The following is a 22,874-nucleotide window of genomic DNA, read 5'->3' as shown; positions in this document are numbered from 1 at the left end:
TAAATGTACTCATGGTTTGGGAAGTGCAGAAATCTGTCTGCAGCCCCAGTAATTCTCTTTCCATTCTGCCTTCAGTTGGTGGTGATTGCATGCAGTCCTGCTCATGGAAACTTTCTGAAGTGGTCTGGACTCCTGCAGTAGTTCTAACTTGTGGATGGATCAGCCTTGTGCTGAGCGTTGTTGATGGTCTCTGGGCTTAACACCCCTTGTTGTTATTGGTATATATTGGGCTTTATTTAATCAAAATACATATTGTTTCATCTGCATGATGCTCCCATTCTTAGGGGAGTAATTGCCATTTTTCCTGTAAATGCATCCAATTTTGTGTATATAGGAGGTCTTGAAACAATCAGTTTTAAGTATTTAACTTCATTAGTGTTGATCTCTGAATAAATCAAACTTGCCACACAATTCCACATGGTTTTCCATGCAGCTCAGCTTGGTTGCCTTTAACGTGTGTGTGCTGAATCACAGTCTTGCCTGTGATTCTTCCAGTTTTCAGCATACTCTGAGATGAATGAGTCCCAGCACTGACTGGGACTTGATATAACCCCTAAAAATTCCCTGTCTTAGGTAGTTTCTTGCCCTCTGGGCCATGTGTATGTGTTTGTACAATAGTGCTAAGGGGAGATTTCTGCTGTCAAACTAATGACCTCGTACAGGTTTATGTCACAGTTCAAGGCTAATATAATTAAGGTAACATTCCGAATTGTGGTTAGGGAGGAAGGAAATTGCATCCCTTTTCCTGAGAAATAGGAAGCCTCTTGAAGGCAAGATTTCCTTCCCTGTAATCCCACTTTAACAAAAAAAATCTCTGGTAAATCAAAATATCTGTGGTAAAACTGGCGTGTAATTAGGAATTTGTTTTAAACTTGTGAACATTAAAGGTCTTCTCTTAAAACTGACAAGGATTTCTTTTTCCTTCCTCCTGTCCCCATCAGATATCTTTGCAGCATGATCTTGGCTGATGACCTAAAAAAAGTACCAACACTTCTTGTGCTTTTTGGTTTTAATAAGTCCTTCATTGAAGAGAGGAGCTGGCATCGTTTTGCACATGTGATTAAAACAGCTATTTAGGACCAGTTTGTGAAGTGCTGTTGAGGAAAGTTCCCAAGGAGTAGTAGCCTTGGATACTACTTGGATAGTAGGAGAAGGTCCTAGGAGCAGGGGCCTCTTGCCTCTGTAGTATTAGTGATGCTGACAAATCAGAAGGGTTTGAGTTGTGGTTAGTGCAGAAAAGATGATCAAGGAATATATTAGACAAATAGCCAGTAATTCTTAGTTCAACTTTCAGCAAGAGCTGTTAATAAAATACCTCTTCAAATGGTTTGAAAACTAAACCATACATTGATTCAAACCCAAACCCACTTCTCTGCGTTCTTGCTTATGCAGAGCATCCTTGGGCAAACTAGCCCAGGAGAATTCTTATTACTGTTTGCCTAAAGAGGCAAGATAAGTAGGTGTCACAAGGGATGTATGTATCACATGTACTGCAAATTTTATTGATGTATAGGCCAGAACAATATTTCATGTTGTTGTCCAGTGGTTGGGCAATTTTGGTAGTCAAGAACTATTAATCTAAGAGTCTCTGGTCCTAACACTCTACTTTGATACAGTATTGCAAAACATTAAAATGCTAAGTAGTCACCAGCCTAATAACAGCTCACGTTTTAATTGCTTAAAAACCCTTAGCTAGCCATAATCTCTCAAGTATAAAAGATCTGTAGGCATTTCCAGTGTAAAATGCATGTAATCTGACATTAATGATGTTCAGATGTCAGGATAAATTACAGGGCAGCGTAGATCACGTTTTAAATTGAAAGCTGTGTCTAATATGTCAGGCATCTGTAGAAAGATACCGTGCTGATGAGTACCAAGGAGAGCTTTGTAAAGGTATATGTGATGGTGCTCCAGTGAGTGGCATAGTGGAAAGAAGTCCTTTTGGTAGGCATTGCTCTGCCACCTCTGGATAAATGGAACAATGCAGTGTGCTTGAGCTGCTGAGAAGTTGGTCACTAGATCACAGGCCCCAAGTATGGAGCTGCTGGGCTTTTGGAGGCTTTTGCTGCTTGCTTTTGAGTTTAAATTGAATGTTATTGTTGTCTTAACAACTTGCAGATACTTACTGGAATTCTGCCTGTTTGGATTTTGGATTTTCTGTTCTGTAATGGTTTATGATAGGTTAATAGTGTCTCTTGCCCTGTTAAAGTTGATTGAAACATCAGATTTTGCACTATAGATGTAGTTTAATATCAAAACGGGTTAATTTCAAAATCCTGAATACAGATGAAATACTATTTCATTAATAGTATTAATGAAACTATTTAGTTGGAAACATACCAAACGTTGATGTGCTTCTCCATTACTGCTGCTGGTAATTCTGGGTTTCTGCTTGTCCATGCATCTTTCTGTTCCATTTCAAGCTGCTTGAGAATTACTGAAGGCAGCAGAAAAAACATCCTGCACCTTGGGCATATCCACGTACTTTCATCAGTTTTGACCTTGTACTCTGTTGTGTGGGCATGGTAGGCTTATTTTAGGTTCATTATGAAGACTGAGCCAATTTCTTGCTTCTACAGTCAGCTAATTTTTATCAGTGTTGATGCTTCATGAGTGTAGGGTGTTTATGTCCAATGTGTTAAGTTGTTTTTTAGCCTGTTGAGTTCGGTTTCTGTAATATAAATGGCAATCTCCAGTAAAACCCTGTTAATGCTGATAATCTGTAAATCTTCAGGGGATTATGGCCCAGCGTTACCACTTCTTGCAGAGCTTCTTTGAAAAAACATGATCATAAAGCTGATTGACATCACAAGAAGACGAAGTGACCACAATTAATGGTCTCGATCTTCCTCTTGCATGTTTGTGCATTGGCCTTGCTTCAGTTTCTGAAATGATCATAGAACAGACGTGCTGCAGGAGGCTCTGTCATTGATGTCAATAATTAATAGTCCAAAAATATGATACTACATAGGTGGAGGTGTTATATAGGTACATGTTTGTACAATGCGTGTAACATACCATATAAAATGGGATAGGTATATTGAAAAGGCTTTGATTCTTGTAAGCTGGTGATAAAATAACCCTTACTGTTGCTCCATTTTTTCACTGGTTTACTCTTCAAGTTCAAATCAAACTATGAAAATAGAGCTCATTTCTGAAGAACAAGTAAAAGCACCTCAAGTTTATGTTTGCTTCTGAAAAGATATTTATAGAATATCACAGAAAGCATTGCCGTACACTTCTGTTTTGCTGAGGGATGCGTAACACCTCATTTTACAGCTGTAATTCTTTCATGTGGGTTACCTGGTATTAAAACCATTGGCTATCTATCATTAGTGCCTGCTTTCCTGGTTAGATTTGTGGCTTTATTATAAATAGGGAAAGAGGTGCATGAGCTTCCTTGAAAGATCCTGGTGACCGGGACGAGAGCAGCACTCATCAGTCCAGCTCCTGAGGACCATCTTGAGTAAAGTAACATTATTCTGTTGTAGTCTCTTCTAGAATCGTTTCTTTGACTGGGATAGAATTTGTGTATAAACTGCTGTAGTTCATTGTTGTCACTGTTTGAAGGTTTTCTGACAAATTCAGCTTTGAAGTGTGAGTACCTTTTGTGAAATGAAAGTCTTTTTTTAAGGTTTTATAGCTGTTGCTACATCTAATTTCAGCGCCTTCAAGCTGACTGACATGAACTACCTGAAAACCTTTGCTGCCTCTTTTAACTCTGAGATGTGGTAGATGTCTTTCCTTTGAGAGGCTGCTGCTGTGGTACAGCAAAAAAAACCAAACCCCAAACAAAACTGGTTTGTGTGTGCCTGAAGGTCAGAAGGCATAAAAATTGTGATTATAATGGTAGGATTTGGGTGGTTTTTTTTTACAGGTAGCTTAAGAACTGTTTTAATATATTGGGAATCTTTTTTTAATGCACTTCATTACTGCTTTTTAAGGCCTCTTTGAAGCTCTGAAAGGTGATCCAGCACTGGAAAAAAAACACCCTTTGTTTGTTTTTATAGATTTTTATGTCTAAGTGGCAAGTTTGGGGCTGTTTCCTGACCCTCCTCAAGAGGAAGGACTGTACTCCTTTTGTTAACAATCTAAATCTAACATGTAAGAGATGTGAACCTATCACTGGAATTCCTGCTGTAAATGCACCAAAATCCCACCCTGAGGTTCACATTCTCAAGTCAGCTGAAAGGCAGCACTGAATATGGAAACAAAGGAAAAAATCAGTGGTTTAATAGTTCGGCTCTTACTCTTCACCTATAAATGGGTAGCTGTGAAGAATTCTTCATTGTCATATCTCTCTGGAGATGGGAATTAATCCAGTCTCCAGCTGCCTGTGACTGGAGGTCATGAGTCAGACTGAATTAGAGGAAACTTTGCAGCAGGATTTTGCAGGCTCTGGTTCCTGCCTTCAGGATTCAGGCTCCAGCCTGGAAGGTTTTGAGGGCTCTGGCTGTTCTCTGTAGTATCATTTGAAAATTAACAAGGCTTAAAGGTGCAGCATCCCCTTGCACTTACAAGCTTCCCAGTATGACCGTGCTTTAACCACTGAAGTACTCAATAATGTAACTGTGGAGGCTAATAGCTTAACCTTGAATAATGATATCATAGAGTCAAAGGGACGTTTTCATGCTGGCTGTTAACTCCATTTGTGTAGTGCAAAGGAAACCTGCAGCGATTGGTTTTATTCACCATAACTCCTTATCTGAGCTTTTATAATCCTATCCCATTAATTGAGGTTTTTAGCTGCCTCATATAGAACTAGGCAGATTAAAGGGGAAAAAAAAAGGAAGCTGGACTAACTCCTGTTGGATTTCTTTTGGCTATAACTGGAAATGATACAAGATATTAAAGTGGTAGTCAGCTGTGACTTAGATTTTAAAGAGCTTGCCAGATGGCTGCCCGAAGTACCCCAAATTATTAAGATTGAATATGTAAAATATTACATTTACTGACATCTTACTCCTTCCCCCCTTAATTTACACTGTGTGAATTCCTCAGCTTCCCTTTGTTTTTTTCCCCATACCAGTAAAATGGGGGTGTTAGGAATTTCACTGATACAGAGTGTTGGGAGTATGTAATCTGAAGGAAGAAAAGCTTGTGTTGTTCTCTCATTGCATTAAATAAGCATGTCTTTAACATTCAGTGGGATGCTTAAGTAGTTTCCCTTATGCAAAATGCACAAACATACTATTTTTTAATGTGTCTTTTCTTCTTCTTCTCCTGGGATGTGGCATTTTTGTGGGTTTTGTTGGGTTTTGAGGGTTTTGTTGCTTTGTTTTAAAGGGATGATGCGGGGGAGTCAGAGTAATTTAGAAGCTCCTTATAATGAACCCATCTGTGGCATTGTCCAGCAGAGGAGCTCTTCCAGGTTTTGAATTCATAAAAGTATAGGTGGAAGTGAAGTAAATACATAGTTACAAATCTGTCATTTCAGTTGTGGTGTGTTGTAAGCCTCCTCTGCTGAAAGCATTCAGTCAGAAGAGTTCTTGCTGGTGAACTTGAGTTTCCTTAGGAGTTGTTTCCATCTGCGTGTGAAACAGATGAGGTAAACTGAGTCTGAGCAGAGATTTATCCTGTCTGGGTTTTCTTTAATGTCAAAACACATTAGCCAATGTTCTAAATTGAATCAGGAAAACAAAGGGGAGGGGAGATGACTGCCAAAGCAGTATTTTTTCATTACATACTGTTGTATCCAGGGTCAATAATTGAAGAGAAAGATGGTATGGTCTTTTAGATTGGTTTTTAGGAAGGATTATATTGAATTTTCATGATGAAATTTTCAGGACCAGAACAGTATGGAGAGGTAGGGAAGCATCTCTTAATGCTAGTGGAAAAGGTAAAAATACTTCATCCCGTTCTACTTTGGTTTGTCAGTGTTGATGTGGTTTTGGAACCAAAATAACTTAAAACCTTGCTAGAAAGTAATTTCAGTCTGCAGTGTTTTGCATGAAGGTGGTACTTCCATTTTCTGTTCCAAGAGGACAGGATTTCACATACTCTTTCTGCAGCTAAGGAGATGGGTTGGTAAGCAGACAAACAGGGATGGGGATGGGAATGTGAGGCATGCTTGGCTCTGCCCAGTCCACATGTTGGGCCTTGCAAAGCAGAAGGCATTCCTGTGATCCTCACCAGCCCTTCTGCAGCCGCAGGGGCACCAAGTGCTGTAGGACAGGACAGCTTTCCCATTTGTTTACTGACCAGCTTCCCAAGTTTACTGCTTGGGAAAGGGAGGGAATGTTTTTAAACTCAAATTTACTGCTTTGGTAAGGCTGGGCTGGCTGTTTCGGCTGTAATACATAGATCTTCCTCATTTATAATTCTGTCTTGTGAATCATATTAAAAATTAATGAGAACTAAATTTAATTTCTTATTCCTGCCAAACAGGGAAAATTAGGTGACCCAGTTATGTCCATTTGCAGCGTGTGGGATGCAGCAGGACAAGCTTGCAGGATTTAGTCTCTTAATACAGTTTAGTGAAGAACGTGATCATTTCAGTCAAAAAGCACAGCTTTTGAGATGCACAGAATAGGCTTTTTCATGAGAAAGGAGTTGAATAATGGCATTGCAGAGTAGAACCATGCTGAGCTACCAAATAGATAAGGTGTTGGCAGCCCTAACTTTCCTGTTGGCTTTGCACATCTGCCTTATCCTTACCTGGAGAGACCAGTTCCAGACCTGAGAGAACAGGGTATTCTGTATGGTTTCATCAGCCTTTGGCATCTCTTCCTTTAGTGCTGGTGATGATTACCAGAAATTCAACTGAGACTCAGGTATTTCTATGCTTAGTGAACGTGTAACTGGGCTTTTGAGTGGCTTTGGCTACTTGTTCTTCTGGATGAACAGCTTTCCAGTTAGGTCTGTTAAAGCTGTAGGGATCCCTTCAGTCCAGTACATGGTGGTTCTTGGTTTTCTGTCTCCCTGTGTGGTGTTTTGTGCTGAAAAATACAAGTTGAAATGTTCCCTTTCAGGGAATGTTTTTTCTCGTATGCAATATAATACACCTGGCAAGAACAGGTGCATTAATTAACTGTGTTTTAACTAGAAACACTGGGTTCATTAGTGCTGTTGGTAAAAGTTTGTTTGTGATGTATGTGGGATGTGCAGAATTTGTTTTTATCTTTGCTCATCAGCTGACATCAACTGCAGCATCCTGCACTTGGCGTGTTGCATCCTGATGCTGGTTCAGTTTCCTTATGCTGTTGTAATTCAGTTACACTTTAAAAACATATCACCGAATCCCAGCCTGGTTTCTGTTGGAAGGGACCTTAAAGCTCACCCAGTTCCAGCCCCTGCCACGGGCAGGGACCCCTTCCACTGGAGCAGCTTGCTCCAAGCCCCTGTGTCCAACCTGGCCTTGAGCACTGCCAGGGATGGGGCAGCCACAGCTTCTCTGGGCACCCTGTGCCAGCGCCTCAGCACCCTCACAGGGAAGAGTTTCTGCTTTATATCCAAACTAAGTCTACTGTCCTTCAGTTTAAATGTTTCTTTTCAATTTGTGTGCCTTACATTTTAGCTTTCAATTAACTGAGCCATGTTTGGGGAAGCAGCTTGATCTCTTAAGTGATAGATCCTAAAGTTAAGGCTTTGACCTTTTTCCATCTCAAATGTGGACATCTCTGACCTCGCTAATATTACTTCACTGCTTTAAGTTTTTCTGTATGTTAAAATATAATCTTTGTAGCAATGTCTGACCTAAATATGAACCCTTATAATGAAGTAGAATTACTTAGGAAAGAAGGTTAAGGATGGATTTGAAACTGCAGGCTTTGTGCTTAGACTAATTTAAATCCTGGCTGGGAATTCAAGCCCATTGGGACGAGAAGAGTTTTGATTGTAAGTTTGAGAAAAGTTTTTATGTTGTTGTATTTTAGTGGCACTTAGGTTGAAAAGTCTCTAGTTATTTTTTACCCTCCTCGTGCGAGCACATGGTATGAGTTAAGCTGTGACAGGACCTCATGACCAGGGGGAAATCTGAATGTTGCTTTCCATGGTGGAAGTGCTGGTTGGTGTGGTGAGGATGTGTGGTGAGGCTTGTGTGAGGATGAAGTGATAACTGAAGTGACCTGAGCCCTGCAGTGTTTATAGACTAACCAAAGCAGTCACCAATGGTTGAGACTGAGACAAGAACTGGATCTGAACATAAGATAAACAGCATTCTGACCTTGCCGAAATAGAATCTGGATATAGGTGAGGAAAGGAGCAGAATTCAGAGCTGGTGATTGCAAGTGAAGCAAGCAATTATCTGACCTGGAAAATGCTTTAAGGATGGATCATTGTGTCATGGGTCTATTTGGATTCTTGTGTTGGAAGGGGCCTTAAAGCTCATCCAGTTCCAGCCCCTGCCACGGATAGGGACCCCTTCCACTAGAGCAGCTTGCTCCAAGCCCCTGTGTCCAACCTGGCCTTGAGCACTGCCAGGGATGGGGCAGCCACAGAACTGCCTGTGACTGAGCAGTCTAAGTCTAAGACCGAGCAGAACTTGTGCTAGTTGTGATTTAGCTGCTCCTCAGCTGTCTTGCTGAACTGTTTCTCATATTTTGCACCTCTTCCCTCCCACCCCAAAATAGACAGTTGCAAAATATTTTTAGATATTATTTCTTGGGATTTGTTAGAGATGAATGTGGAAATGTCGATGTGTAGTTGAAAATGTGGGAAGTGTGAACCTGTTTAGGTTCAAGTTGGTAGGAGAACCTTTGTGTGGCTTTGGCCTGGCCACCAGCTCTGATTTTGCTCTTCTACTTTTACGAAAAAGTAATGAAACCTGATTATTTATGTATTTACTCCAGTCATTTTTTGAAGCTTTTAGCAGCAGAGGCACTTGTTACTCAGAGGATGTGCCCTATGGTTAAGCAGAGAAGCGCTGGTGTGCAAGCTTGATGTTCTACCCATGGATTTGCTGTAGCAGTGGTGAGGAGGGCTGAGCTGGAGGCAACCACATGGGTGGGACAAAGAGTGTTCTGAGTGCTGCTGCTGCCTTGTAGAGGGACTAGGCTTTGCTTGGGAGTGGAATTGTCCCTGGTAGAAGCCTTCTGGCTGGAAAATGGCTTGTGGTGGCTGGTTCAGTTCTCAGCTGGATCCCTCTGAATTCGCAGTGTTAGGAAAACATTTGATCTTCCCGTTTTCCTTTGTATTTGGTGTTAAATATAATAACTGCATAGATTGCTTCTATTTGCAATTTGGGGTATGCATGGGGACTTTTAACTGTCAGTAGGACAGAAATGCATCTCAGAAGTGGATACTTCCCATGCCCTGGTCCTTTTTGTTAGGAAGGAGTTCATGCAGTTGTGTGGTATTTGTACAGTGGTGGTGGTGGTTGGTGTCTTTGAAGTCCATAGAAATGAGAACAGCAATTAGTTACTGCAAATGGTCCTGATGTCAGTGCTGTAGATGATTTTTCTTGGGTCTACATTGCATGTTTAGAGGGCAAGAACAGTGGGAACCAATTAGTGGGGTAGGGCTTAAATAATTCCTTCCAGAGTAGGCAGGTTTTTCCCCCCTGGAGAGGTGAAATGATGCCTTTAAGCCACTGATAAAGCTCAGCTGCTTCCAGCACTTGTTAGTAAGAGACACTGTAGAGTGCCTATGGGTGAAGCCAGCGGGTATTTTGGATTCAGCATTTCTCTGATGAACCTATGTACAGAACAGCTGAGTAGCTCCAGCTACTCCTGTCTTGTTTCCCTGCTAGTAATGACATCTGCATAGGGCGATAAACAGCCATGAAAGAAATTGTGTTAGTCTGTATCTACCGTCTCTTGTTGACCCAGTCGAGAGGATGTTTAGTAAATTTCAGCTGGACTTCATTAACAAATGATGCAGGTGTATGTGTCTATATATATATATTCCCTAATCAGAAACAATTAAGTACAGCAACTTAGACTATTAATGATATGGTTCTAGCTGTGATGCTGTCCTAAGTAGCAGGCACTTGGTATTTCATTGCACATTCCAGAGGGTTGGAACTGTTACTTCATTTGTGAGATGGGGCTGCTTGTCTTAGAGGCTCATGTGATGAATAGGAAGAGTTAGGAATTCTTACCTTGCCCTGATACCCAGTGTCAGTTGTGAAGTATGTTCTGAAATGAGTCTAAACCAGATGAAGTCTATACCTTTTAGCTATTGGGGACTGAACAGTGAGATTGGTCTGAAAGATTCGGCACAAAGGGTTTTCCAACCCAGCTTTCAAGTGCCAGGCTTGGTAATTGCTGTCTTCAGATAACATACGCATAGTTGAAACCAGCAATTTTGGTCAAACTCAGCATGCTTTACATTTCTGCCTCGTTTGCCTCAAATCTTTGGTGAGCTGCGCCTATCTTTTGAATTATTTTGTACTAGAAGACATTACATGTCACAACATTTACTCCTTTTTCCAGGGAGTGGGGTTTTATGCTGAAAGCTTTGTAAAGAATGCAAAGCTTGACTGCATTCAGTTCTCAAGCGATTGGGGATGTCATTGGTATGGTCAGGGTGTAAATCTTGCAGATGAAGAATGACTTAACCTCTAAAAAACTTATTCTTTAAAAGTAAAAAGGGTCTGCAAAGTCCAGACAAGCCTCCAGTGTAATGAATTGTGGCTAGACCCTGCTCTAAAGGAGACTGTGAATCAAAGCGGATTGAATGAAGAAGGGTCTTTCTGGGTTGCAGCTTTGTGTGTTTCTGTAACGCTTTGCTCATTTGTTTTCACAGGGCAGTTTCCTCGTTTCTTCCAGCTGGGATCATTAATCAGGACTGAACACGGGGCTTATCTGATCTGCTGTGGTTTTTAGAAGCAGGTATGTCAGTAGGGAAATGGACAGTTTATTGGTTGGGGGTGGGGGAAGAATGATTCATCTATGTGCCAGTAAGAATTGTAGGGTTAGGGAAATACTGCTTAATTCACATTTCATCATATATAGTGTATACATGTTGCTGTCTTGAGAAGGCAAAATCGATAAGTTCTTTGATAAGATTTCTCAGTCCTTCATTTGTCAAGGGGGACTGTGCTGTCTCCTGGGCATAGGGTAGCCTTGGAAAGTTAGTGATGGGTGGCGGTATCATCCTAAACCAGGTTTTATGTAAAAGGAGCAGAGATACATTGAAGCTTTTCATGCTGGGGTCTCTGTACTGTCTTAAGAATTTTGTCTTTCTACTTTAATGTCACCAAGTAGGGAAAGCTGTGGTAGCTGAGGCTGTTGGCCAGAATAATTGTGAAGTGAATGAAGAGCGAAGTGCTGTTGCTCTGTAATCCTAAATTAACCTCTTTACACATATATTTTGATAGCTCTTGAGCTGTATTGAAGACTTTTTCCCCTCCAAAGTTAGTTGCTTACTCACTTTGTGAAGCATTTGCTGAATGGGCAGGCTTTAGTATTTTTAGCCTTCCTGTTAAATAATGATAAATCCATCTCAGCTGCTTTAGAAGAACCAGGCTAGATGGGATTATTAATAGGATTAATAAACAGGAAGACTATTCTGATGGGAAACAATGAATAATGGCATGTATAAACTACAAATCTCTTGTAATAGCTGTGTACGAATGCTGGCATGGGGTAGCCATGGCATTTTCTTGGTGCTTGTGTTTGGTGCCACCTATTGATAGATAGCCCGTATAATTTGTTCCATTTTTGAATAATAGGTGAATTATCAAATTTCATGGTTTTTGCTGTTGTGCTTTTTCTTGTCTAAACTGGTTTCTTTGGCTACTAGTGCAGCACTTACCCTCTTCAAGGCACTATATAGAGAAATTAAATTAAGGGAAAAAGTATAATATTAAGAACCTGTCAGACCTTTCAGACTTAACTTGGAATCTTGATAGACATTTATTGCTTTTTCACTCACCGGATGCACGTAACTTTAATCTCTTGCTTGCTGTCTTATTTTGTTCTTACTATTAACATCACTTGTCAATAGCACTCAGTAAATTGCACTGTGGAGTATATGCTTAGTAACATAATCCAGTCCACTTATTTGAGTTGACACTGCACAAAAATATGGGATCGTTTTATTCCCCCTTCAGAAAGCAGTTTGCTGATCGTAGCAAAAATAATATGACCACCTTGCACATTTACAGGCTGCAAGTTTCCAAGCAGAGCCATCTGTAGCAAATCAGCATAATTCAGATCTTCCCACTGGAAACTTACTTGAGGAGGACTGGTGATACATCTTTCTCCACTTCTTGCTTCTGTTATCTTCATGCTAAGTAATGTGGGTGGCAAAGCCTATCCCAGCAGCTGCTACTGAAGTTTGCATTACTTGTGACTCACTCAGGAGGGCCTATGTGTAATTTTAAACTGTTTCCACACCCATATGACTTTCCTTTAAAAGTAATAATGAAAATAAAGTGAGGGGAGAGGTTGTTAATGACTACAGGAAAATATTACATGGGTAACATGAGTGTGTTTGAGCCTACTGTGATAGTCTTCACTAAGCATGCCTCATGTAGTGTATTCCTTATTTACCTTACTGAGGTTCAGGAAAGCAGATTTATAGCTTAATATAGGAGCAGGTCTGTGAATGAAAACTAATAGGAGACCTTTTCTGGAGCCACTTCTCTGAGCTGTGCATGGTGGAAGGGTGGCTGGCTTATACCTCCATCAGCAGATTCCTCAGCAGGGTTGCATTTCTGCCAACACACATTACTTCTAAGAGGTGAATTCAGTTTGTTACACTGCTGTACTAATGGATCATTTGAAGCACCATTATTTTCTGAATTTGAAGCTAGGTTTTTTACTGTTTTTAACTTAAATGAACATGTTCCATACTGGTTTTCCATAGTAGCTGAAGAGAATGCCTGAACTTTTTTATTTTGCCTTGGTAAACACCTTATTGTAGAACTTAAATAATTAACCAGATGCTCAGACAGCAGAGTGTAATCGTATTCTGTGCTATAGAATTTAGATAGCATAGTCTGTTTATGTCATAATGTAATTACTTTCTATTAAAATGAAAACCAAAACTTCATCTTTTCAGTGATACAAGAAGGATGATAAAGTACTCCGTCCCTGCTCCTCTCAGCTCTTCTTTCTCTCCAAAACCACTTAATCCATTTTAGCAACTTCTACAAAAGTGCAGTGACCTTTTTTATGTGATATAAAAAGAAAAAAAGAGGAGAAAGACTTATTTGATTCTATCAGCATTTATTTAGCTGTTGCAGTCTTGATATCTGGGCATTCAGCCATCCTGTTCTCATGCTGGTTGTGCTTATTTATGGGAAAAACCCAAAACCACAGGCTCCTCTCAGGGTGCTTCTTTCATGTAGTTGTTAGAATTATCTTCTTCTACTTGCACAGAGTAGGTGTAACAACAGACAGTGAGCTCGTAGGGATGCGAACATCGGCTTCTTTGAGTTCCATATGTAAGGCCCAATTTAGCTGTTAACATTTTTAAGGGTTCCTCTGATGAAGCATGTGATTCCTTAATTCTCCAGGCTATTAAGTGCTCTGCCCAGTGGTGAAAAATGGGCACTTTGGCAGTTAAGCTTTGCCTCTTATTCCTGTTATGCCCCGTTACCTACTGTAGTTTGTCCTTTTCTGATCTTCTCCCTTCAGGAAATCCAGGAGCTGGCAGGAGGGGAATGAACCGTGAGGGCGTCCCCGGAAAGAGTCCGGAGGAGATGTATATTCAGCAGAAAGTGCGAGTCCTACTCATGCTGAGGAAGATGGGATCAAATGTAAGATGCACCTTCATAGCCATTCAGATTTTGTAGCTTTCCAGACAGTTTTGTAGTAACTTCCATAGTGCTTACTGAAAAGAGCAGGTGATGGTCTGGTTTTATCGTTGAATTGTTTAAGCCATCATTGATTTAACCATTATCTGCAGTTAAACACAGTTTCGGTTTGCTTAAATACCATGAGGCTTGTGATGCCATAAACTAAATCCGAGCTTCCATTCATTTCTCTATATATAGCAGAGCTTTTCATTATCGGAACACCAGCAAAATAAAGCAACTGTTGTAAGGCAACTGTGAATCTCTTCATGAACGCATAATGTACCACTTTGCTGCTGTGTCCTTGCTGATGATATAGCTTGCACAAATAGCAGTTGGTTAAACTGTTGAAGAATAGAATAGAGGCAATTCTGACATTTCTTGTTGGGAAGTGGGAGGTATCTTCAGTCTTTCTTCATTTTCCTTTTCGCTGACTGACTCTCTGTACCTTTCCAGCTCACTGCTAGTGAAGAGGAGTTCTTGCGCACATATGCGGGTGTAGTGAATAGCCAACTTAGCCAGCTTCCTCAACACTCAATTGATCAGGGTGAGTACTGGATTTGTTTGCCTTGTGTTTACTTAATCTGTGAGAACAGTCTCAGAAAATACCAAATTGAGGTTCCTGTATTTCTGCAATGATATGCCACATACTTAAACCCATCCTGTGATCTGGAGTATTGCCTGCTATAATCTTTGGAAGAGAACTACGGTGTACTGTTCAACAGGTAAAATCACTCTTTGCTATACCTAAGATTTCATTGGGATGAAGAGCATTGTTAAACATCTTATTCTCCATGATAACTCCTAACATTGATGGCCAAAGTCCCATGAGCTCAATGCATGTATATAGCTTCCTACTCTATGTAATTCATTAAGTAGAAATAATGTTTAACCTGGTTGACTTTTTGCTATAGGTGAAGTTAAATTCAGGTATACATAGGTCCTCTAGTTCTGCATGCATCTTGCTGTATTCAGTGTGGATCCCTTTGCATAAGATGACTTTCATCTAAATTTCATGTTTTATTCTTAAACTGGACATCTGTGCTTAGAAACAAGACTGGAGGTGGCAAACATGTTCTTTGTAGGCTTCAAACTGGGAGTTCTAGAAGAAAACAAAATGTAAAGTAGATACAGATTTCTAAGGTGCAAAAGCAGTTTTATGCATGTGATGATTTAGTACTTATGACTGTAGTTGCTTGATAACACTCTTCTCACAAAAGAAAATGGAATCATCTGACAGCATCTTTTGTTCTTCACATTTCCATGAATGTAAAGTGCAGTGTTATTGTTTCAGCAGAGAAAGAGGGAAAGTTTAGCCGTAGGAGGAATTTGTTTCCTTTTGCATTTCTTCAGTTTGCACAAGGTAATTCATTCCAGGACAGGGATAGTAGACATAAGTTTACAAATCTGCTTTGGTTTGTTTAGATGCTCATTAGGAGGCTGAAATACATGCTGCTTTTGTGAATTCTTTGCAGAGGTCTTGGTAAACAATTGTGTGATGCTGCTCCGAATCCACTCGTCTCTTCTGAACCTGAACATTTCTATCTGAATTCTTTTTCTCCCCTTCACAGGCCTTGTGCCAGATCACATACATTATGTAGAATTCAAGGGAAATTGTAAGACTTGCATGCCAGAAAGAACTGAGTTGAGCAGAAATTTAATATACATCTAAGACATTAAAAAACCCCATTAGAAACACAACTTGCACAAACTTGCTTTTCAGCTTTAAGCCTGTGTTCATTCCTCACATAGCTGGGGGATTGATGGAGATAGAGATACTTGTATATTTTGGCTCAGAATTCTTATACTTTCCTGCCAGGCTAAAGTGAAGATTTGCCTGTTTCTCATGTAGACATGTTCAGTGAAGACAGACTGACTGACTTGCAGTTGGCATTTTTAGCGTTGTCCCTAACATAGTTCCATTTCTCACAATGAAAGTGCACACTGAATTACCTGCACTTTGGCAAAGAAGAGATAATAAAAGCAGAAGTCCAGCCAGGGGACCCATGTGCTGTGCACAGCTGTGCTCCTGCACAGCTTGATCTTTCTTGTCTAAACTGTCTGCTTTTATTATCTGTAAAATTAGATTTTCCCACTTTGCCGAGGGCTTTGGAGAGTCAAAAAAATGAATTTTGACATAACTTAAAAATGTAATCAAAAGGGAGGCCAGCAGTTACTTGGTCTGCTTGTACACTCACTAACCATGCAATACAGGAAATGTAAGGGCTTATATATTGTTCAGAAAGTTGTCTTTGTCCCATGTTTAAAGAGATGCTGATTTGTCTGTTGTTGTTTTCTTAAACTCCTTGAAGATTCTTAAACGTGTGTCCCAGGGCGGTGAAGTCCTCCTCACTGCCGATGCCTGCTGTGATCTGATCTGACACTGCTGTATGGCCTGGGTTTGACTCCACAATCTACCTTCATCTGCTGGTCTGACCATTAAGGTTTTTCTTGGTAGGGGAATAAAGACCAAAAAAAGACAATAGATAACTATTTAGAGACAAGGGAAAGGATGTTGGTTCTTTTCATATTCAGATACGCCATTTCTCCCTGTGAAGACATGAATAGCATGCAGAACAAATGGAAATCAGGAAACCCACCCAGGTAGCTTTTGGAGAAAGGTGAGGCTTTGTGTGCTGTATAGATGTAAGCAACTATAATTTATTGCTCAGGACTTTGATTTCCTTAGAAATCTCTTCTGCTTCCTAACAGTCAGATATGATAATTCTGCTCTCAGGTGTGGTGGCTCATGCAGCAGTGGTCACTGCTGTCTGTACCTTCCCGTAGGGTCGGATCAGGAAAGTATTGGGAGTAGAGAATACAGACTGGACAGGTGTCAAGTTTTCCATCTAAAGAGGGATTCATTGCCACTAGATGGCATTATCTTGCGCTGAAAAACCCATCCCAAGTCCACACACTAAAGTACTTAAATGTTCTGTGTCCTTCAAGATTGCTTAAAGGAATTTTCTTCCCTGCTTTTATGTTGTTGTCATTTCATCTCCTCTGGAGGATTTTCTTTAATTCCCCTTTATGGAACTTGCCTTGCACAGCAACCAAAAGGTGCGTTATTTAAGGGGTAACTTACAAAAAGCTGGTAGTACGTTAGTGGATTTCACAAACTTTTCTTGCAGTAGTAGGACGGATTGTTTTCAGCCCAGCTTGTCCCAGACCTATCTTTAGAGTCATTTTCCACCAGCAGGCATGCAGAAGACAGAAAGCTGATTTCATACCCCCATTTCATTCCAAAAAAGGGAATGACATTCTTGGCCTCAGCACTCCAAAAGCTTTGTTAGAGACCTGCAGGTTTTTGTGAGTCACTTAAAAATGCTGTAGTCTGGCTCCAGACTTACAGAAAGGTCATTTTGTTTCTTTTTCTGTTATATTTTGAAAGAAATATAGAGAATGGATGGCCTAGAATTTTCTAGGGATCGCAGCCTCTATTACCATTGTTATGCTTCTGTTTTGTTGTGCATCCATAAAATACTGCCTTAGAAGAGCTGGCTGGTGGCCTCGTAGTACTGACCTGAGGTAGGACTGCAGGGTTTAGCACTGTATGGTGCTCCCTCCTAGAGCTTCTCATAAAGATCTGTCAGCTTCCTTTTTGAGTCTGTTTGACCACAGGGAGTCACTGCAACCTATGTGTCCAAGATAATATGTGCAGCCTTGTGACAGTGCATTGAAGAAAGAAGTTTACACTTGTCCCTGCTGAATTCAAGTGCTTGTGCCATAAACCTTCAGTGAGCCAATATTCATAACAGTACCTCTGACATTTAAAGTTTCTCCCTGATAATCCACTTACTGGCTTAGGGTTCAGCAACAGAAGTTCACTGTGAGCAAGAAGTATGTTGGAATAGCTCTGTAATTTTCAAGCAAGCCTAAAGTCCAAGACTCCCCTTTAGTTTATGCATATCATTACAGTAAAAGGAGAAATTTCAGCTCTTTATCTTCTTATTTCCCGTCTTGTTTTCAAAGGGAATTCAACAGTTCAGCCATACAAAGTCCCTAGGTTTTTGGGATTGTTGATAGATGTCCTTTTACATTTGAAACATACGTTTGGAACACCTTCACCTTTGAAGTGTCTACATTGTACAAGGAAACTCAAACTTACTGTGATTGCATTACTGAGTATCTGTATAAATCATGTAGTAATGACGTGTCCAGGGCTCTCTAATGTGCTGTAGCAAATATCAAATTGAAATCAGTGCAGATCTTTCTAGTATGTGTTCTAAAGTCTTAACATTCATAAGGTACAGCATATATTAGAGCAACAGATCTGTAAAAGAGCCAAGATGGGAAGAGCAAGGAATGTTCAGATAGGTCCAACATCTGAATTCTGTTTTTAGTTTGATATTTTAGCTGGTTTTGTTAACACTTTGATCTGTTACCAGTTCTCTTCCTCAGCAGAAGCATCCATGACAGTTATGAGGCTTATCTGGTGCATTAAGAATACTTACTTATCCATTGAAAGGTGGGCTGCCAGCAAAGGGGCTGAGATTTCAGTATCTCAGGAAAGCATGAGTAACAGTTATAAACCTCTAAGCTGAAGGATTTAATACATACATTTAGTATTAAGAGAATAAACCTTAATGTCATGCTCACATTTTTTATATCCATTTTCTGTTTCCATCATTGCTGTAATGTTGGTAACGCCTAGATGAAAGTGCAAAATACAGGGCATTTTTGTTTACTCAAGGAGCTTTTTAGCTAACATCTGTGGGTTGCTTGTTGCTTTGTTTTTGTGGCTCCAAGAATAGCTGAAGAACCCAAAGGCATCTCTGTTCAACCAGTGTATAATGCTGGTGAGTGGATGTAATCATGAGCTGTTTTGAGATATCAACATACTACTTGTGCGCCCTGCATTGCAGCAAGCCCTAACACAGCTCGGGCTCATTAGGTTTCTTGAGCTTGAAAGGATGGAATTAAGGCTTTCTCGCTTATTTTTAAGACAAGCAAAATGCCTCTCAGGAAGTTATATACACTGAAGCATCTCCTGCATAAAAAACCCTGTTTCCTGTGTCCCAGTTACTTACATTTTAAATGGTAGGCTAGCACTTGGCTTTCTGAAGTCGCTGCTCTGGCAAATCTGCAAATGGAAGCTGTGCAGCTAGTAAGGATGATATGTGAATTATACTAAGACCTTGGTGATTACTGCTCTGTTGTTCCTATAGCAACAGGGGTGTCGTGCTGGTTCTTGAAGCAAGCTGGTCTCTTGGGGAGGGCAAAGCTGCGATGCAGACACATGCCTTGGCTGGGTTAGACACATTCTCTGGGTGGTAGGGTGTTAAAAATGAGCCCGGACTGCTCGTGGAGTTAGGAAGGGATCACACTTATGAAATATCAGATAGTGGTGGAGAAATGGAGCTCTTCTCAGTGTGGTTTTGTTCCGTTGAGCACAGTGCTTGTTTTAATGTTCTCCTCCCCTGAGCAGGGTATGTTGTATTTTTAGAATGCCAGACTAGGATGCTGACACTGGGAACTGCAAAGAAAAGTTAATGTTTAGAAGGTAGTTGCTGGGAGGTGATTGATGAAGTGTGTGTAAGCAAAGGTCTTGAGGCAGCCTTCTGACATTCATGACAAGCTTAACCTTCTGATCTAGAAAGGCATTTTGGGTTTAATTCTGCAGGTAACTACAAACAAATCAGGTGTATGTATTCATCATTCAAAGAGCACTTGCAAATACCATCTGTTGTATGTGTCAACATCTTCCTTTGTGCTAAGGTAGTGTGGTTTTAATCCAGCTTGTACCCTCCTGGCTTGATGTCACTGTAGCTGAGTACTTGCTGTGGAAAGCATTAGCTTCAGTCATGTAGGTGAAATTCTCTGATCCTCAGGTGAACTGATGAGCAGTTGCATGTAGTGAGCTCAGTGGCTGCCTACAGTCTGTACTGCTGTGCTGTAAAGTCATTTGACCTTCAGATCATCTTGGCTTGCTAAGGCTGAAGTGGAAGTGCTGTAGAAGAGCTACTACATGCAGCAATCCAAACAATTGCCACTAGAACACAATTGCAGCAGAATAGTTTCAGAAGTTAACAGGGTAAGACTGTCACTATTGCTTTTTAAGATAGACCATGGGCCTACCAGTTAATTCCTGTGTATTTCTAGGAAGGATGAGGGTGGTAAAGTGTAAAGCAGAAGAAGTGGAAGACATATTTGCATGTCTGAAAGTCGGTGGCAATTAAGGCTTTGCTCAGGAAAGGTGTTGGGGACTATTTTGTTAGGTATATTTAAGTCTCTGTATCAGTGCTGCAGTGCATGCCCAGAAAAGGGACACCTTTGGAGAGAGAACTTGTATGTATAGAATGAAGGTGAGGTGTAAGCATGCCTTTTTCATTGTTCTATACATTAATTACTGGAAGTGCAAAGCTCAGTGAAGGATGTGCTAAAAGTAAACTTGGTTCACCATCCCATTGTCTCAGTTGCTGGCTTTTGGCAACGTGCAGATTAACTTTACACCCTGTGCTCTGCTTTTTGTAGTTTTATTTTTACATGATTAGAAAGAAAACATCCGCTGGAGGAGCCAAGTGGGACTATAGCAGAAGCTCTGTTCACTAGTACTGTTTTCCTTTGACCACATAAAAACCTCTGTGCTATTCTCTGGAAGTGTTTGTGTTTGGACAGGAGCATAGGCAGCTGTAGAATTGCTTAAGGAGCAGACTTGTTAGATTGGCTTCATTTAGCTCTGGATAGTTTGGGTTGTAGGACTGGACCTGAACAAAACCTGCTTTTGTGCTGAGAAATGTGGATCTGAATAACCTTTTTCTGAGTGAGTATTAGCCTTCTTTATTAGGACATCATCAGAAATAATCATGCTCCGTAAGTGGCTTCTGGAAGGTTGAGAGCACTGATGAGTGTATCTCTTTCATTTGCCTACTGTGTTTGTACCTTTACCCCAGTTCAGCAGAGGAGTTTTCCATTGAGATCATTGACATGCTCAGCTAAAACTGGTGGGACTTCCTGCTCTTCAAGAGGTTGTTATAACTAACTGCTCAGATTAACAGACGTGAAGGTGTCTTCCCTTTTTGCAAGTTCCCTGAGCAAACTGGTTCTGGATTTGGGAAATACAATAGGCTGTTATATCCCAATCAAGAGCCATGATGCTCATGAAGAACGGAGAAGTGCTGAATAATGAACTGTCTCTTATGTTAGTGAACACAAGCACCAGGAGGTGCAGTACCCACATGATGCGTGTTTTGAAAGTGATTGGGCTGATACTGTCTTGGAACCATTGGTTTTGATGTCAAGTAGAAGGTCTTGTTTGTGCTAGCACCAGATTTGATAGCCAGCAAGAGCTTTCAATGTGGCTGCTGTTGTTTGGACAAAGGATGACTCCACTTTGTAATAAGGTATCACTTCACTAAGGATAAAATTGGATCTTTAATGTGGGAGTGAAAGAAATCAGCACAGGCTTGATACTGCAAGATGTTGTTCTGTTGGGTGTTGTGCCTTCAGGTTACCCACCCACTTGTCTACCTGGAATGTATTATTATCTCTGATAGATCAAATTGTCTTTTTAAAGGCAATTGCCTGAGGCTTTTGCAAATGCTGGGTTGCATGTAATTCCTTCAAGTGAAAACATCAGTGGTTCTACCAAATAGCAAAAGGAACTGGGGGAGCAGGAAATAAACCTGTTCAGAACTATGTATAAAGTGTATCCTTTGCTAATCTTGTTTAAAACTCTGCCTTGAGACATAGAAACGTATCACTTCCAATATTTATCTCCTTCTTTCATTTCTAAAAGGAAAAACTAGAGGCCTTTTGGCACCTTTGCTCTCCACTGCTCTCCTGTTCATTCCTGTTCATTGTTTTGCTGCTCCCTGGTGTTTTGGCAGAACTTTCTAACTTTGCATTGCCGTCACATTTCATAAGTATGATTACATTTCCAGTATCATTTATAAAAGTATTAAGTAAAATTGGTGCAAAGGCCAACTGTTGAGCAAGCACAGTTGTAATCTCCTTTTCAGCCCAATGATTACTATCCTTTCAAACACAATTCATCGTCTTAAGCAGTTGTTTACCCATCTTGGTTCTTGCACTGATTGTCCATCTTAATTAAAAAGTACCATATGGGAAATTATGTATTATAAAGAGCTAAAGAACATCAGAGAGGGAGCATGCTTTTTGTTATAAGATTAAAAAAAAATAGAATCGTATATAGTTAGGGTTGGCAATACACGATTTGTTTATGTATTCAGGTAACTTTAAAACTGTAGTATATTGTCATTACACTGGTGGTAAAACAAGGTTACTGCACACTGACTGTGCAGTTAGCTTTGGCTGTGAAGGGCTGAAACCTGAATCATAAAATCCTAGAATGGTTTGTGTTGGAAGGGACCTTAAAGCTCATCCAGCTCCAACCCCTGCCATGGTCAGGGACCCCTTCCACTGGAGCAGCTTGCTCCAAGCCCCTGTGTCCAACCTGGCTTTGAGCACTGCCAGGGATGGGGCAGCCACAGCTTCTCTGGGCACCCTGTGCCAGCGCCTCAGCACCCTCACAGGGAAGAGCTTCTTCGCTATATCTAACACCTCTTTCAGCTTAAAGCCATTCCCTTTGTCCTGTCACTACATGTCCTTAACAGAATTCTAGACACATTCTTCATCTGCTGTTCTGCTTCTTCCTTTAGGATGAACATAATAATATTTCAGTAATGCTATGTGTATTCAAGCATTTTCCACACATTTACACTGTATTCTTTATTGTACTCTTGCTTTTTCCTCCAGATGAAACACTGTTTTAAGCTGGCTTTTTCTGTTTTCTGGTCATATCGACAAGCTGTATTTATTTCTTGTTCTCCCTCCCCTTTTCCTATTCCAAGTCCAGGCAAATAGCAAGTTATCAGTTCATACTGACAGTGACACTGGTATTGAAGCAGTGCCAGGTGGGCCTATAAATTAGAACAGGAGCCGTCTGAGTATGAACCTGCTCTGTGGCGATAGCTGCTGTGATTGTGAAAGCCAAAACGAACTGCAGAATTCCCACCATCCTTTGTGCCCAAAGCTATTTCTGCTCATCCTGTGTTTTAAGTGCCTGGGTGCTGAGTACAGGAGGCAGAAACACTGACGTGTGTTTGCATGATGATCTGGAATGAAATTTCCTTTTCGATGTGAAGCTTGTAAGGGTGCTTGTAAGAAATGTTTTGTGTTTAGCCTGGAGAAGGGGGAGATCCCTGGAAAACAGTCAACATCTGTTAAG

The 22,874-nt window shown here is 40.6% G+C and overlaps 1 protein-coding gene across 2 annotated transcripts in view; it reads left to right on the top strand.

Moving 5' to 3' along the window:
• The window catches only part of CTNNBIP1 (catenin beta interacting protein 1), a 32,530-nt gene that overhangs the window by 5,624 nt on the left and 4,032 nt on the right, over positions 1-22,874 (top strand). Inside the window, exons 1-4 of one of the 2 annotated variants that reach the window (XM_061347936.1) lie at positions 68-218; positions 10,687-10,772; positions 13,527-13,648; positions 14,141-14,231. In XM_061347936.1, the coding sequence (XP_061203920.1) occupies positions 13,553-13,648; positions 14,141-14,231 (187 nt within the window). In that variant the 5' untranslated portion in view covers positions 68-218; positions 10,687-10,772; positions 13,527-13,552. Of the gene's footprint in view, positions 1-67; positions 219-10,686; positions 10,773-13,526; positions 13,649-14,140; positions 14,232-22,874 lie in introns of those variants that run through there. The other variant, XM_061347935.1, reaches the window with a different exon arrangement.

The sequence above is a fragment of the Neopsephotus bourkii genome, unplaced genomic scaffold, assembly GCF_033783945.1.
Source record: "Neopsephotus bourkii isolate Nb327-2 ecotype Australia unplaced genomic scaffold, CSIRO-AGI_Nbou_v1 NB_333, whole genome shotgun sequence".
Taxonomy (NCBI): Eukaryota; Metazoa; Chordata; class Aves; order Psittaciformes; family Psittacidae; genus Neopsephotus; species Neopsephotus bourkii.
Note: the sequence above shows the minus strand (reverse complement) of the source record. Positions and strands in the feature narration are given on the sequence as shown.